General features: G+C 33.4%; 2 protein-coding genes across 3 annotated transcripts; one reads left to right on the forward strand and one right to left on the reverse strand.

Annotated features, from left to right (window-relative positions):
* On the reverse strand, positions 1,603 to 10,571 carry LOC109354970 (pentatricopeptide repeat-containing protein At1g76280). Of its 2 annotated transcripts, XM_019597833.1 has the most exons (14): positions 10,347 to 10,571; positions 10,198 to 10,267; positions 9,662 to 9,855; positions 8,765 to 8,872; positions 8,322 to 8,504; positions 6,526 to 7,050; positions 6,077 to 6,169; positions 5,654 to 5,827; positions 4,585 to 4,812; positions 3,872 to 4,018; positions 3,578 to 3,766; positions 3,313 to 3,432; positions 2,064 to 2,504; positions 1,603 to 2,017 (listed from the first exon to the last, which is right to left on the reverse strand). In XM_019597833.1, the coding sequence occupies exons 1-13, from the start codon at positions 10,422 to 10,424 to the stop codon at positions 2,100 to 2,102; spliced, it is 2,514 nt and encodes an 837-aa protein (XP_019453378.1). In that variant the 5' UTR covers positions 10,425 to 10,571; the 3' UTR covers positions 1,603 to 2,017; positions 2,064 to 2,099. The 2 variants fall into 2 exon arrangements, with proteins under 2 accessions (XP_019453378.1, XP_019453377.1); XM_019597832.1 differs by having other exon boundaries at positions 1,603 to 2,504.
* LOC109354971 (catalase isozyme 1-like) lies at positions 13,070 to 16,724 on the forward strand. Its single transcript, XM_019597834.1, has 8 exons — positions 13,070 to 13,180; positions 13,397 to 13,493; positions 13,731 to 14,008; positions 14,659 to 15,435; positions 15,571 to 15,660; positions 16,075 to 16,142; positions 16,237 to 16,330; positions 16,449 to 16,724. The coding sequence occupies exons 1-8, from the start codon at positions 13,166 to 13,168 to the stop codon at positions 16,506 to 16,508; spliced, it is 1,479 nt and encodes a 492-aa protein (XP_019453379.1). The 5' UTR covers positions 13,070 to 13,165; the 3' UTR covers positions 16,509 to 16,724.

A 17,814-nucleotide genomic window follows, 5' to 3' on the forward strand; every position in this document is an offset into this window, starting at 1 on the left:
AAGGTTGCAGTTCTGATAAAAATTACATCATTAATGTCCTTAGCATTGACCTTTTTCTATATCAATATAATAACTATTAACTATAAAATCTGGACTTGTAGCTGGGTGCTGCAAATCTAAGAACTCTTTAACAAGGACTAGAAATATATAATCCGCCAGTTGTTTTTTCTTTGGTTTCTCTGAGAATCTTCTACCCGATCGGCTAGATGCCCGAGTTAAATCAGGTACGAGTGAGTGGGAATTCCTCCTAATAAATTTTTTATATGCACATTAATCCAGAGATCAAATTCTAAATGTTTTATTTTTAGGGGAACCTTGTCGATTTGATCTTGGTAGGGAGGAACAGGAAATGTTTTTGTCTCCTATTGTTCCACAACTTTATCCATATCATAGGAACTGCTATTACAGGCATTACTGAAAATCAATATAGTTTTACAGGAAATTTCTTCCTTTTTTTGGTCTAAGTCACTTCTTCTTTTTTCGCAGTTTCAGGAATATTCCCTTTCATGGGTTTGAGATCCACATTTGAAAATGATAAGGAAATAATTATAATAGTGTAGTTAGTTACTATTAGAATTGTAGAGGAAAGTTAGTTAGGGAAATGAATTGTATAAGTAACTTGTAGAGCAAGTTACTTAGGGGAACATATACAAATTCATTCACAATATACTCTTCTTCTTGTAATTCTTGTAAGTCTTGCATGATTCAATAAAAAAGTTCAGATTATATTCTTCTTTTCATTAGAATCTCTACCCTTATTCACTTGAGGCTTCGAATTCATCAATGAATTCCTAGTTTTCACAAACAACCATATCAAAAAATAATAATTTATGATCATAGTCAGAAGTATATAACGAACCATCTTATCACCCATCATTGATATGAGATATAGCAGCTTCAGTGTTGTGCAATGTTATTTGCCAACTAAATGTTAATGTTCACTTGGCCAAAAATATTTAAAAACTGCTTGACTATAAAAAAAAATTACTTATATTTTTCAATTTAATGTAATATATAGAATGATACACTTTTTAAATAACCGATATGCTTCTAAGGTTTTGGACAGTGAAAAAAGGGAGAGTGGAGGACGAGGGTGGGAATGTGAAAGATGGGAGGTAAGATTATATAGTGGCAGTAAGAGATAAAATATAAATTCTTGTCAAAAAGTTTCAAATTCCGTTGTTGATGGAGAAAGAATGAAGATTTTAATCTCATTCTAATGGAAGGATAACATTAAACAATATTAAAAAATTAAAAAATAAATTGATATTTTTTGTTTTACGAGCAAATCAAAGCCTAATAAAAATGAGAAAATTAAAATGAGAATCAAAATGAAAAATACATTAATAATTATGAACAAAATATATAGATCATAAGAGAAATAAATAAATCATAAATCAAATTGTTTTCATCATTCCTTTCACAAAATTTAATATTGAGAAACAAAACAAAATAAAAAGTGAATTTTTTCAGTCATTTATAAAATGTCAACAAAAAGTCAAAAATAAAATAAGTCAGATAATGCATTTCCACATTTATTGCGCAATTTTTTTTATAGCACAACTCCTAAAATAAAACTTTTAAAACGTACATTAGATTTGGGAGAAAAACCATAAATCATTCGATGATAAACCCATGAAGTATAAAATTAAACTGAACATTATGGAGGCCTCACAAAGTATAATTAACCTATGCCTGCATAACCTATTAATCTATGTATAACACTGTTCAATTCCCAAGTAAATACTAAATAGTCCAATTTGGATCCTCTCTCACATTAAAAAGAATTTTAATCATACATTACATCAATCAATTATTGAAACATCATTATTCAAATAAATACAAGTCTTTGGATGCTGATGAAGAGAAGTCTTGTGATATGGTTGTTTGATGCCTACTCCTTGGAATTTGATGCCTTCAACTCCATTAACAAAAACTTGTGAATCTTTTTAACCCATCAAGGAATTGTATCCAACTGGGTATACTGAAAGGAGTTAGAAATTCAAAACTTTCTCTCCTACCTGTTTGGACTTCAGGTCCTTCCTCTTCCATCATTTCCCTTCCAAGGACCAATTCGTAAACGCAAACGCAAACGGACTCTATGGAACTGGCCGCCTCTCAAAGAATTGTAATTCGAGCCTTTTAGCCCATGGACTTTGATCAGCTGATTCGCAGATTGGGACCCCAACCACAGCACACCATCTTAAATTCAACAACCCAGCTACAAGTTCTTCTTCAGAATCTTTAAATAATTTAAGTACATGTGACTCAACATCCAAATCTTCAGCAAGGATGAATTCATCCACAAAGTGTTCCTTCTTTTTAAGTATGTTGCCATCAGGAGACATCATACGCAAACTTAAAACCTGCAATGCTTCAATTGCTGTATTGTGAAAACCAGCGTTTACGTATGCAGAGAAGACGTAGCCGCATGATGCTGGACTAGGCTGAATTTTCTCACGGTGCATACATTCCACAATATACTCTATTACATCAATCCTTTCCTAATTCATGTAAGAAATTTAATGACAAAAAATTAGGACAGATTCTACATTTTCCTTGATGAATGGAAGAAAGTGTGTAGAATACAAGGACTAGCAAGCAAAGTTGCAGAAATTATAATCATTGTCCAACATGAAATACAGTTAATATTAACACTTGAATGGATGAGTAGCGGCTACCACCTTGACTTATCATACAACCATCTTGACACAGTTTAATGGAATATTGTTATATTTTTCAAAAAAATATATATAACAAATTGGGTTAGGAATGAATGTTGGGACTGAATGTAGTGCAGTTGAGAATAAACAGTGTAGTAGATATGGGAATGTTGTATTGGATGAGTGAACATACTAGACATGATAAGATTATGAATGAATGCATTGAGGACAAAGTTGGGGTAACTCCTATTGTAGAAATGATGATAGAATCGTGCCTTTTTTATTTAGGTATGAGTGGAGGAGACCGTTAGAAGCCCAAAAGTAAGGAGAGTATATCAAATGCATGTTGGTCGAATTTCTAGAGGCTGGGTTGGGCAAGAAAAAACCATAGGCAAAACAATGAGGAAAGACTTAGAGATCAATACTTTACCAATGGATGTGATTTATCATAAAGCATTATGATATTGTTTGATCCATGTAGCCGACCCAACTAGTAGAACTAAGGATTGGTTGTTATTATACTAATATATTTTTCTAGCAGTATAGCATTACTTTTTTCTTGTTCATATATAGAAGTTTGAAACAGATTCTTTTTCTTCTACCTTCTATCCTCTTATAGAGAAATATATTTACATGAAGGATGAAGTACCTTGTGACATGCTTGTCGAAGAAACGTGTTAAACAACAGTACATCAAGTTGAATGCCATCCAATCTGACTCGTTCCAAAAGATACAGGGCTTCACTAAAGTTCTCATCTTCCAACAAAATCTGATGCAAACAAGCCCAGTATCAAATTGGATGCATCAAATTTCTAAAAGCTAATTAAATTTATAAACTGTAAGAGTAATAATATCATGAAGCTTTGAGAAAATGATAATAATTTGGACTGCACTATGAAAGATTAAATGAGAACCTTAATGAGAGATGTATATGTACAGGTCACTGGATAAAACCCTTCACGTATCATCATTGAAAGCAGCAAAGAAGCATATCTGTAACTTCTTATGATGCTACAACAGTCAATCATTATATTGTATGTTGCAGAATCAAGTTGGCAGCCACATAACTTCATCTTCTTGAAAATTTCAATAGCCATGTGACTCTGCATATCAAGTGGAAAACATCACATTCCAGCTACATGCATAACAATACACATGCTTCAGAAAGTAGAAATCAAAATAGAGAAGTAATGATGTGAGTCACCCACTTCTTTGGCTTTAACAAGATAATGCAATGCAATGTTGTACATCTCTGTTCCCAAAGAAGGGTTTCTTCCATAAAAGAAAAGATTCTCTGCCACTTGTAAATACTGGATGAGCTCTGTTATCATCCCTTCTTCTCCAAGGGCTTTCAACTGGAAAATAAAAAAAGGACTAAGATAAGCAATATATGTGAACACGATACTGAACCTGTCCTATCTACCAAAGTGATATTGGAGAGCACTTAAAAAGTTTGACTCATAATATTAGCTTTGTAGTTGGATCTGTCATATTAGTGTGCTCTCACACAAGTGCATACACATTGTGTGTTGGAAGAAACTAAAAGCAATTACAAAAAACACAAACAAGGACAACAGAAACTTTTCCCCACTAGGCTAGGTCCAATACATGGATGAAACAATACCATTGGTTCTATCAAAAAGCAAGTTTTCAAGATGGCCATTTACATCAAGGTCTCCTATTAACGAGAAATCATAAGAGCTTTCCTTGGTCCTTGTATACTTCTTTTATCAAGTCATCCTCCATGTGATCAATTCTTATTACTAGGACCTTTATTGGTCTTCTCCTCACCTGGTCGAAAGATACCCCCACTCTTCTCAATCGCATATTTCAGTTCTACATAGATAGGTGCAGAAGGAAATCCTCATGGAATTGCATCATCCTTACATTATGTGCAAAAGGAAACATGGATTCAACTTACCAGGATTTTCATTGACAGCTGACTGTGCTGGATGCCATTTTTGGCCATATCCCTTTCTATAGCATTTATTCTTTTAGCAGCATCCATCTGTGACAGCATATTACCATCTTCATATGGGGCATTTACAGTACCAAACAATGTAAACAGAAGCTCATATGTCCTGATATCAGGTAAAAGCTTTTTCTGCTTCATCTTGGCAAACACTTGCACGGCACGCTCAGGTTGATTCTGCAAATTTTAATTTGATAAATGAAAAGTAAGCCATTATAGGTTCCACAATGCAAGAGAAACCAAGAACTGGGAAATACAAGAGGAGTTTGCCTAAGGTAGATTAGTTATAAACACAGTTGCTCATCCTTATTGATGCTCTATCATGCAGTCCATTCCATTGAAATTCAACAGTTTTACATTGTCTATCAATTGCCAAATAGAACCTTTACTTTTTATTCGGGATTTTGGTGAAATTAATTACTTCACATGCAGGTGCTCCCAATCCAATCCAATTGAAACAAACAATAACCAACCACATAATAACAAAATGGGTAGGCCTGATAGGCCTATGGATTATTTTAAGTATTAGTATTAGCCTGACATTTTTTATTTTTTAGGCTTTCTAGAAAGACTGGGCCCAATCTTTTTGTTAAATAGGCTAGACTAGGCCTTAAGACGAGTCATAGGCCCTGCCAGGGCAGCCAAGCGGCCATCTATTTCCACCCCTAATCGCTAGGTGCACCCATACTTCACTTTTATTTTGGTGCACCTTAGAATTAATCTTAATTTTAAATGGTTTGCCTATATAGACATGATGTATATGGAACATTATGGTGTCATTTGATTCATCTAATCAACCAGACCTATTGGCTATTGGAAAAAGGCTTGGCTGTTGTTGTATAAATAGGGTTTCTCTGTGATCCTTCCTCTCTCAAAGCAAAGCATCACAATTAGCTTTTTTTGCCAAGAGGTCTTGCTGAAAAATATAATTCACTTTGTATGTAACTAACTTCAGTCTTGCAAACAATAAAATGGTAAAAAGCACAATTGTATTTTACGGATTCAAATTTGAGCTCACCGTTGCATCACATGCTTCTAGCAAAGCGTTATAGGGATGTGGATATAGACATTCAGAAATGCGATTCAGCAAAGCCTCAGCTAAATCTAATTGCAGTGCTCTGCTGCAACTGACTGAAAGTGTTGCTAGAGTTGAATCAAATGGTTTCAAATTCTTCTGATGCATCTTCTTTAACTGCAAATTATATGAAAATAATATAAGGACGAAAAGACTCAGTATTACAAAAATGAGTATCAACAGGACAAGTTCATAGAGCTCTGTGTCACACTAGATCTCACATTCATATTCCAATTTCATTAGATATGGTGGTCCACTTGACCTAAAATTAAACACTTGGAACTATCACTGAAAGCAAACTGGTCAACGAATTAAGAAGATGTCAAAAACAAGTGACTCCAACACATGCATTGTAATTGAACTCACCACTGCCATGCCATCCTTATAACTTTGAGAAACAACTACTTTAACTATGGCATCATATGTGTGGCTGGATGGCTGCAAACCAAGATTTTGCATCTGAAAACAAGGCCCTTAAATATGTTAAAAGATAGTAATCCAAATGAAGTTGGTAATTAATAAAACTCCCTTAAATTTTCATAAACATGAAATATATATTTATGCTGAACAATATTAAGAAAGGATGAAAGTAAAAGGACACGGTAACATCAATATTCAAGTGATTGAAAGTAAACTAATAGAATCTTTCAATAATTGAAATCTAAGTTTGAGCCTGGAAATTTGGAATTTAACATAATACGACTGTGTAGAGAACCTTTCATGATGACAGAGTTTAGAAGTACAGAAGAATTAAGTCTACAGATATTGTGTCACTTGGTCCATTACAAAGAACATACAGTCTTAGTTGAACTTACCTGTGATATAAGCCTCCTTGCAAGGGTATAATTTTTACATTTTGCAAATCCATGTATTACATCATTAAAAGACCACGTCAAAACCTCCATAAGCAGCGATTGTTTTTGTCCATTCAACCCATCTATTTCGACAATCTCAGATTTGTTTCCCATAAGAATAATTTGCTGCTCTATATTATCAGAAATAGCATCTGGGATATTCACAAAAGGAAGCCGTATAGAAGAACCCTCTTCTTTGTTCTCCTTCAAGTCCAACATGGTTGACTGTATCTCTCTATTTGAAGGTACGGGGATGTCCAATCTAGTAGAATACAGCTTCTCATAAACTGTTCTAGCAATAGAGGTGTCTTCCGTTATGGCTAGTGACACCATTTGTTGCAGCGTTTTATATGCCGAATTTATATCTCCCAACCTTGTAAATGACCAAATGAATCTACGCAGAACAATGATACTCACGCTGTAGTATTTAATATACTCGTCCCAAATTAGATGCACTGCCGGCAGGTTTTTCTGCAAAACTGCAAGCTGAGAAACAGTATAAGACAGTTGATACTTCTCATAAAATAAATAAATAAATAAAACATACCATAAAAAGAACACACATACAAACACACCAAAACATCTTCCATAATATAGCTAAAGCAATAAATTAATATGTTGTTACTGGATTCTACTTCAAGGATCCAGACCATTTCCCATGCCATAGAAGTTGGCAATGCATAGGCCCATCTCTTGAAGTTCTGTTTTAAAACCACATTCTCTATATAATTAATTGTTGAAATAAGGACAAAAACAAGGGGAATATATTGTGAGACAATGAACATGAAACTGCAAGATTTATTTCCTCGACTTCCTTGCCCCTCTCTCTATAAGACAAAGGCACAGAGCAAATGCAAAACTACTAATGGACAATCTAGTCAAAGACTATATAACACAGATGCTTTTCTATGAATATATACTTGATTTTTCTGATAAATGTCACAGTAGCGAAAATTGGCTTTAAGGCCGACAGAGTAATATCTCCTTTGAGTAGGTTCCATGCTATGTGATTACTAGTAACAGCATGCTTCTCTGTTTCAGATGCAAGACATTGTTAGATGCATCATTCAAAGAGATAATAAGAACATGAACATAAAAATAAGAAAATATGTAATGAATTTTGAAAACAATGAGAAACTGTCAGTTTCCATCTCATGACAAAACCCTTCAAAAGACAATGTATATGCAGTAGGAAAAAGCAAGAAATAGTGAACACCTCATTGTCAAGGGATGATATGTTAATGGCAAGAAAAAAAACCCTCGTCAAACATCATACTGCTCTCCGAATTGAGAAAACTACCCAGCCTTAGGGTCTGCTTGCAAGTTGGGTTTGGAGGGAAGGGAAGGCTTGGGAGCCATGTAATACACTCGTGAGACGACTCTGAAGCCTTCCCTTTCCCTCCAAAATCTTACTCACAAATGGACCCTTAGGGTATATGTCTGTTCTGCATACAACTATGAAGCCCAGAATATAGTGCTCCAAAACTCAAACTTAACCTAATGAAACAACATTGAGCAATAATATGGAACACAGACCAGCCAAGAATTGGTCCTGGTGCAAACTAGCATATATTGTAACCAGTACTCCTAAGAACACGCACCTTATTGCAGACCAAGTGATTCTCAATTTCACTACAAATCATACATCTATGTGCATGAAACTGCTTTCGGACATAATAATCTGACAAATATTACAACTTAAACAGGTAAACAAAACATGATTTTTTCTCAAACATTGGGACTTTCTATATGCACACCTTGAGAAGCTCTGCATACGTAACTTCATTCTTTCCTACTGTCCGCTTTTCCATCAAGTCCAGACACTTGCTCGCATGAATTATACTCTGCATTTTTGTGCAGCATCTTAAGAAACTATTGTACAAAGGAAGACCTGGATAGAGGCGTTGAGTTTCTCCAAGAAAATCCATCATATTAAAGGCCTGAACAAAGTAGAAAAGGAAGACAGAAAAAAGAGTAAAATTCTTGAGCTAAGATAAAAGTGACTCGCTAAAGACTGCCTCATATACCACTTGACAAACAATTTTATGCTACCACAAGAATAGGAATATATGTAAGACACTGTAGTTTCAGAAAAAAAGTGCTAATCCTCCCCCTCCCTCCCATTAAGAAATAGAAAAGGGAAAGGGAAGAAAATGAAACATATTCTCAATTATACTAATATATCAAACTACTATTTTACCTCTTCCAAGTAACCCCCTTTACTAAGGGCCTTCGTCATAAGAGAGAGGCATATATCATTCAGGCTAACATTTTTTGCCTCCATTAATCTCCAAATCTCCATAACAAACTGCAGCAAATGAAAAGGGCAAGGAATGAACATGGTATACTCAATAGAAGAGATTTCACCATAACTCATAGTAAGAATATCAGGGTTAGAGTTTATTATACTCATGCTAAAAGAAAAGTTGAGATAATTTCTTCTGCTTCCTACTCATGCAAAGGAGAACATAAAATTGTTATTTTCTAATCATAACGAACAGTGTAAATATGATTTTTGTTGTGTAGACCAGTTTAGATAGGTTATAATTATAATTTATAATAACAGAGGATTCAGTTGGTTAATACATAAAGTTGTACAGATATTCATTAAGGATATAATTGAACTTCAGCAACTAGAATCACCATTTTCTCCAACACTTCTATAAACCCATGCCTTAAACAATTTTAAACATATTAAAATATTTATTTGGAAAACTTAGATATAAGGGGTGTTAAAAAAATGAACTTGTCAAATATATTTGGAATCCACCAATAACAGTTGATACAGCTGGTAAGAGGTAGATCATATCAACTAAATTGAACAAGGACCCAGAATCTGTACGGACATTAACATAGGTAGTTAGGTACAGTTTCTAAGGTGCCTATGTGTCACAGTTATTATACATGCTTTACATATGTTAATTTTTTATAGGAAAACAGCACCTAAAGAATTGTACCCAAGTTTTGTCCTAACTGTATGTACCCCGTGCTGGAGTCTACCCCAAACCCAGGGATGGGGCAGCCAGAGTTAAAAATTTCTACACATCGAAAACAAATACGGATATTTGAAATCCACAAAATCACATTCAGTTCATACCAATGGATCAGGAGACTCGGCACAGTACTTAAAAATATCAACAAAGTCGCCCGCTCTTAATGAGCTGCTTTTGTGACCAAAATCCAAAAGCAAGTCAGAAGCCTTTGTTCTCTCCCCCAAGCGGAGTGCGTCAACAATTTGCTTTTGCACGGACCATGAATATGATCCCATCACAGGTTCCATATAATCAGTACCTTCATTTTAATACATATAACCGCGCCATGAGAGTGTAAGTAATTGATTAAGCAGTTAATTGTAATACTAGCAACACGCTCATTCCACTACAATGTTATTATTGACTTCACAAGACATTTAGTGGATTCCACTTGAAATTCATAATTGACATTTTTCTAATAATAATAACGTGTGTACAAAACCATACACTCAGAAACGCTATTGTGTCTATTCTTTTGAATAATATATCCAGAAATACTGGTTGAATGCTTATTAACACTACTATTTCGAGAACATTTAATCAAAAAAGGTTGCAATTATTTTATTCAATATGTTTCGAATCAAAATTAGTGTTGGTGTACCTGAAGTTGTGGTAATGGTGAGATTTCGAGAGAACTTGAATTGAAATTCACGAGTAATGTTTTCATCTCCCTATAACAAAAACAAATAAGTAAAAATTGAGAAAGAAATAGAGAAAATGCAAAAAGATAAGAATAAGATAAGAAGATACATGGTGTTGATGATGATGATGCCACTTGGATTTACAAATTGAACGAAGAGAAAACCATGTTGCTCTAAAACCATTCATGGTTATATAATAATAAGTAATAAGTAATTCAATTTGTTATGAATAATAATATATCATAGCTCAACCTCCAAGTTCAAATCCAATACACTGTGAACTGGGTTGTGGTGTGGTGGAGAAGAGAGAGAGAGAGAAGTGATTTGCGGGTTATATCTCCTCCGACCCGTTTTCGTAATCTATTTTCGGTTTAGATCCGATATAGATATGGATCTTTGACAAGCCCACTTATCTAGTTTTGGGCCTTCACATGTTATGTTTCATGCTTACAATTTATTTCATAAAATGATGTTTATATTTATTATTGGGAAGAGATTCATATACTCTATAAGTTTAAAAAAACTAATTTCACATCTTAATTATCCATTCTAAAAAAATTTAATAATTTGAATTAGTGAATAAATTTTAATCATTAGATTTTTATAGAATTAATAATTAAGATGTGGATTAAATTTTTTAACTTACTTTTGAAATAAATAATATTCACTCTTTATTATTTATCCAATAAAATAAAACGTTATATTTATATTGGTATAATAGAGTAGTGTTGTATGGTTTGGTATAGGTGAAAGTTGGAGTATGATTATAATTAATTTGTTTCATTTGGTTAGGAGAAGAAAATAAGAAGAGAGAAATATGTGAGAAAAAGAGTGAAAAGAGAGAAAGAGATGAAAAAGATATAAGAAATAGAGTAGATTTTAGTATTGTTTGATTGTATAGAAAAAGAAAAAAAATTGATTTTTACCCTCACTCTTCACTGGATAAGAATTTGTTGTCACAAATTATGTTTCAAACCATGCCGAGAATCAATAAAAATATGTCATGTCAATTAAAAAAATAAATGTTCATTATTTTTTGTCCCATTTTCTCCTTACTTAGGTTGAGTTTGATTGTGTAGAGTTAGAGAAGAGAGAAAAGATAGAGAGAGAAGTAGAAGAGAAATGAGGAGTTTCTCCCCTTTGGTTGAGAGGGGAGAAAGAAGGGAGAGAGAGAAAAAAGTGGGTGGGCCCACAAAATTTATTTCCCCCTACTTATGAGGAGAAAGTGAGAAGAGTAAGAGAGACTTTAGCTGAACAATAATCTATTATCTCAAATTGTGTCATAAACTATGTCACAAACCATATCAATTAAAAATGTTAATTAAAATTATAATAAAATTTATAATTTAAAATTATAACATTTATTTTTAATTAATAATAAAACAACATTTTTCTGTCTCTTTTCTTTATTCTAGAGACATTTTTGTAATTTGAACAACAACATCATCATTTTCTTCTCATTTTCTATCCAACCAAACAAAAGAGAAAGAGAATAAAATATTTATTTCTATTCATTTTCTCTCATTTTTCTCTTATACCAAATATCACAAAAATCTACTTTATTTCTCCTCTTTTTCTTTCTCACCTTTTTCTTTCTCGCCTATTTTTCTCTTCTCATTTTCTCTTATTAACCAAACAAAGCCTTAAGATGAGAAAGAAATTTTGTGGGGACCCTCTCCTTTTTTCTCTCTCTCATCAACTTCTCTCCTATTACTCTCTTTTTCTTTTATTTTTTACCTTTCCAAATGAAGGCAGACATGTTTGATTTATTTATATTTGTTAAAAAATATTTTAAGATTATATTTTTGTCTCATTTGTGTAAGAGGAATCAGTTTTATATTTAAATTGGAGAAAATATAAAGATATTTGTATAAATTAATATATTTTCCATACAAGTTCGTTTGTTTATGTCCACAGTCACCTATCTAGATAATGTTTATGGGGCAAAAAGATTTTTAAATGTATGCATATTAATGTAAAGTATTTTATATTATTATTATATAATTTATTATTAGTTGGTATTATTTTTGTTCGAGAGTAATAATTAACATATAAACGGTGGATGATTTACTAATATTGTAAAATATATTACACTGTCAGTGCATACTTATTAAATCCTTTAAATATTGATAAATATAATTAAATTATAATCCCATGTTTATTTTATCTATTAAATGATGGAGACCCAACATTGAACAACCCAAAATACCATTGTGGTGACTCCAACACATGCATATCCCGTGCAAGCATATGAGGTATATTAAAAGGGATTACATATGTTGTCCTACTTTTTGTACCTACTGAAAAAAATTATTTAAGTTAAAATTATAATTATTAAATATCAATTTTAACTTAAATAATTTTTTCAACCAATTAGAAGTAATAATACATAAAATGATTCAAAAAATAGAACAACATATGTGCTCCTGATTTTTTAAAGTATCAATTTAATCATAAAAAATATTTGGTATTTAAAATTTTGTGAAAGTGAATAGAAAAAATGGAAGATATTATATTGTCTTACAAATTATTTATACTCTCAAAAAATTGACACATGTTATAAAATAATACTTTATTTATTAATAATTAGTTTATAAGTGGAAAAGATTTAGTAAAAGAATATATATTAAATGATTAAAAAATAGTGGAAACAAAAATTGACGAACATTTTGATGTTTTTTGAGTCACTTTTAGTTCTCCAATAAACAAGTTGATGCACAAAAATTGAAGCAAAACTCCATTTTCTAAAGAAAAAATCTTTCCTTACTCGCTTCAGGTAATAAAACCCATAGAAAAAGAAAAGAGAGGATAAGTACGGCATTGATAACATAAAAAACGAGGGAGGCCATATATAACTGCACCCATAGACTTTCTGATCGCGACACCCAAACGCACTATCATTCTCTCATCTCTATCTTCTCTTCCACCATGGATCCCTACAAGGTACTCTAAACATCACTTATCTCTTCCTTTCATTTTAATCATTTTTCGATTCCATATTTTCACTTTATTCACGATTCATATTTATCCACTCTTTTCAACTATTTGATAATTAGTTACGTTCCTTTTTTCTGGCGGAAATCGAATATATTAAAATTATAGCTGGTTCTAACTAGAGTGGATTACTGATATGTTTTTAATTTTTGTTATTACATTCAGAACCGTCCATCAAGTGCTTCCAATTCACCTTACTGGACAACAAATTCAGGTGCACCAGTTTGGAACAACAATTCATCGCTAACTCTTGGATCTAGAGGTAACAATTTTGAACCATAAAACAATAACATCAACTCGTTTTTTATGTTAATTTGATTAGGTTTAGGTTAATAATAAAGAGTATAATATCTTTACACCGTCAGTTTAAAGATTTATACACTATCACTGCATCATCTACTATTCATTTAGATTATTATTTTAAGAATCAACGTTGATTAATTATGAATAAAAAGATCCTTTTCTCAAGTGATTGAAATTTTGTGTGTGTTTGTGGTAGGTCCAATTCTGCTTGAGGATTATCATCTTGTGGAAAAGCTTGCAAACTTTGACAGGGAAAGGATCCCGGAACGTGTTGTTCATGCTAGAGGAGCAAGTGCAAAAGGTTTCTTTGAAGTGACACATGACATTTCTCAACTCACTTGTGCTGATTTTCTTCGAGCACCTGGTGTTCAGACACCAGTCATTGTTCGTTTCTCAACTGTTATCCATGAGCGTGGTAGCCCTGAAACATTGAGAGACCCTCGTGGTTTTGCTGTTAAATTCTACACTAGAGAGGTCAGATTTATTTTGCTATATGGATTCCTTTTTTTCCTGCACCACTTAAGGGTATATCATACGAATAAGTAGTTAATGAGATATATTATGTTGTTAATGTCTAGTTAACAATGTTATTTATGCAGTTAATATGTACTTGACAATGTTTATTATTTAGTTAATGCATGCTTATCGTGCAAAGGTATTAAAGGCTTGTTTTATTAGGATTTTTACTTAAAAACATGTTTTTCTGATACAAAAATCACTTTTAACATCTATATCTTTGTTTGAGTTTTACTATAAATGCTTATTCGAAGAATAAAAAAAACTGAAATCCAGCTTTTAGGATAAGCTGAATTTTTTAACTTACAAAAATGTCTGCTAAAATCAAATTTGGAGTATCACTTTTTTTAGAACTCGAAACCAATGGGCCCTAATAAGATTGGTAATCTTATTAAGAACTTATTACATGTTAACTGGATACTTGTACATTGTTAGCCAGTGTAAATGCGACTTAAGAATTTGTGTGGAAATCATTTTTATTATGAGTGTACATACCACCATACGTTAAATTATCTACTGAAGTGGAGTTTTATTTTAATTTCTGAAATGGTAATTTTTTCAAGGAAATGATTCCTATTTGTAATCTTACCTTTTGAGTGTGAATTCAGGGTAACTTCGACCTTGTGGGAAACAACTTCCCTGTTTTCTTCATCCGTGATGGGATGAAGTTTCCAGATATGGTCCATGCACTCAAACCCAATCCCAAGTCCCACATTCAGGAGAATTGGAGGATTCTTGATTTCTTCTCCCACCACCCTGAAAGCCTTCACATGTTCTCCTTCTTATTTGATGACCTTGGTGTCCCTCAAGATTATAGGCATATGGAAGGTTCTGGTGTTAACACATACACCCTCATCAACAAGGCTGGCAAAGCACATTATGTCAAGTTTCACTGGAAACCCACCTGTGGTGTGAAAAGTCTACTGGAGGAAGATGCCATTAAGGTGGGAGGGTCCAACCACAGCCATGCCACCCAAGATCTTTATGACTCAATTGCTGCCGGGAACTATCCCGAGTGGAAACTTTACATCCAAACAATAGATCCTGACCATGAAGATAGATTTGACTTTGACCCACTTGATGTAACTAAGACTTGGCCTGAGGACATTTTGCCCCTGCAGCCTGTTGGCCGCTTGGTCTTGAATAAGAACATAGATAATTTCTTCAATGAGAATGAACAACTTGCATTTTGCCCTGCCATTATCGTGCCTGGTGTATACTACTCTGATGACAAGTTGCTTCAAACTCGGATTTTTTCATATGCTGATACTCAGAGACACAGACTTGGACCAAACTATCTACAGCTTCCTGTAAATGCTCCCAAGTCTGCCCATCACAACAATCACCATGACGGTTCCATGAATTTCATCCACAGGGATGAAGAGGTGAAGTATTGCTTTCTCCTCTTTTATGCATTATCCGTATGCATGGCTTACTCCTAAACACTTACTGTGATAGTGCAACTGATGCTATACTTGTATACATTCCCCCCCGAATGATTGTCTGCTTCTGGTTAATAGGTCAACTACTTCCCTTCAAGGTATGATCCAGTTCGTCATGCAGAAACACACCCCATTCCCCCTGCTATCTTCAATGGGAAGCGTGAAAAGGTTAGTTTTGATCAGTTGCAATGAATCCACCAGCCTTGCGATTCAATTTTGGTTACATCAATTATTTTTTGTATTTTTTCACCCCTCCATAGAATGCACAATATTAGAATCCTGATATACTTTGAAAGCTAATGAGTTTTAGATGAAAAATGTCTTTCTTTGACATGTCCTTTTTATATAGTTGATGGTAGAATAATGCCATTCAGCAGATACAGTACGAAAATGATCTGATGAGATATAAAATCAAAGTAGAACCAATATATTAATAAGTCTAACGGCTCTTAATTGTTAATAAAGTCAAACCAAAATTAATAAGAAGGTTCAGGTTGTGTTTCTTATATAAAACAAACCCTATATGATTTGACAAAAGTATCACTTGTAAAATTCTTGAAAATTTATAATTGATGCATGCAGCGCATAATTGAGAAGGAGAACAACTTCAAGCAACCTGGAGAGAGATACCGATCCTGGGCTCCTGACAGGTTTCTTTTATAAACTACACTGATATGATCAAATATGAAATATAGTCAGTCATGTTTGACGGTGGTGTCTCTGCTATTTTTTATTTCCTTTTAGGCAAGAAAGATTTGTCCGCCGATGGGTTGAGGCCTTATCTGACCCCCGTGTCACCCATGAAATCCGCAGCATCTGGGTATCATACTGGTCTCAGGTGAGATTTTCTTCTAATCTAATTTATTACTGTAAAAGTGTAAAACTATAGGGTCGACTGTTGAATGAATCTGCACTGGTGTGCTCATGTGATGTTCTTTCATTGTATTGCTGCACAGGCTGATCGCTCTCTTGGTCAAAAGATAGCATCTCATCTGAACTTGAGGCCAAGCATCTAAGATGGGTGCTAACCATAGCTTGATCATAAGATTTGAAGATGTGCAAAGAGTGTGCCATCTGGATCATGTGAAATTATTAATAATTTTATTACAGTACCATGTTGTACTATATCAGTATGTTACTCAGTGCATTTAACTCCTTGACCTGTCTCAACTTGATAAATTTCGTTTGCATGTGGTAAGTTCTTTATTTGGCTTCTTAAAACCTTTACTTCAGTCCTGTGAATACTGTGTCATTTTGAACCATCAAAGTCTACATCTTCCGATTTCCTTACATTTATCACTACTCAACATCTACTGGGCTTCCATTTCGGTAATAAGTTTTTCTTAGTATATTTACACCTTCATTGAGGTTTATATTAGAAGCTAAATGTAGTCCAAAAAAGGATTAGAAGCCCAATGGATATATGCGCGGTTTATTGGTTCCATCCCGAAAATGAGATTAGAGTTCTTGCTTGTAGATTGCAGTGGCACTGAAGAACAGAAAAAGATGCTTACTTCAATGTTCATGATTATGCAAAGAGTTTGCCATAGCTTTGAGTGACATGAACAAATTTTATAGCAGATGAGTGTGAGTCGATATTACTAGCATGTGGTGCTGATTTAGAGGAATGCAATGATGTGTATCAATCTTTTAAGAGCAGTGCGGTCAAATCTCCAAGTTCTTTAGATAGCATATGTAGATAAATCGAGTATATGAATAGGTCCTTCTAGGTTAGTAGTTTAAAGGGGTGGTTCTTTTTGGGAGCACATGAGCTATCCCACAAATGGAGTATGGATTCTCTCCACCAATAGAGAGATAAGTCTTTGAAAAACCAAAGAAAATCTAACATATAATAACATATGAGTTAGACTCGAGGTAAGTTATGGAAAAATGCAATTAAAAGACAATGACACTTATGACCTTTAGTTTTCATTACAGTTACAATTTCAACCTTAAAAATACATTACAAAATATAATATGTCTCTCCATTAATGAAGAGGAGTGTTATTCATGATGTATCTATCATTTGAAATATAAAGAATAATATTTGTCACAAAAAACACAAGGGAATTGAAGTACTTGCCTCTCCAATATTCTTTACAAAGTGTACAATTTTATGTGACATTTATGATTAGTGGAAAAAATATATATATTAGTTAAAAGTTCAATAATTAAGTTTTTTTTATGACTGATATACTTTTAGACCAAAGATTTGTTCCGTTTTTTTGTGTGCATAAAAGCTCAGCCATCCTACCTTTACCACCCTATAGTCTTATTATATGGTATCAATAGGTTTTGATGAAAAGCTCACCAATCCTACCT

Source organism: Lupinus angustifolius, chromosome LG08 (assembly GCF_001865875.1).
Source record: "Lupinus angustifolius cultivar Tanjil chromosome LG08, LupAngTanjil_v1.0, whole genome shotgun sequence".
Lineage (NCBI taxonomy): Eukaryota > Viridiplantae > Streptophyta > Magnoliopsida > Fabales > Fabaceae > Lupinus > Lupinus angustifolius.

Bases quoted from the DNA above. Each gene is read 5' to 3' on its own strand.
- LOC109354970 (XM_019597833.1), bottom strand. From the start codon at position 10,424: ATGAATGGTTTTAGAGCAACATGGTTTTCTCTTCGTTCAATTTGTAAA. The intron at 4,019-4,584 runs GTAAGTTGAATC...TTTATTTTCCAG, and splicing joins AGCTGTCAATGAAAATCCTG to TTGAAAGCCCTTGGAGAAGA. The intron at 3,767-3,871 runs GTGGGTGACTCA...CTTGATATGCAG, and splicing joins ATCTTGTTAAAGCCAAAGAA to AGTCACATGGCTATTGAAAT.
- LOC109354971 (XM_019597834.1), top strand. The intron at 15,436-15,570 runs GTGAAGTATTGC...TCTGGTTAATAG, and splicing joins TCATCCACAGGGATGAAGAG to GTCAACTACTTCCCTTCAAG. The intron at 16,143-16,236 runs GTTTCTTTTATA...ATTTCCTTTTAG, and splicing joins CGATCCTGGGCTCCTGACAG to GCAAGAAAGATTTGTCCGCC.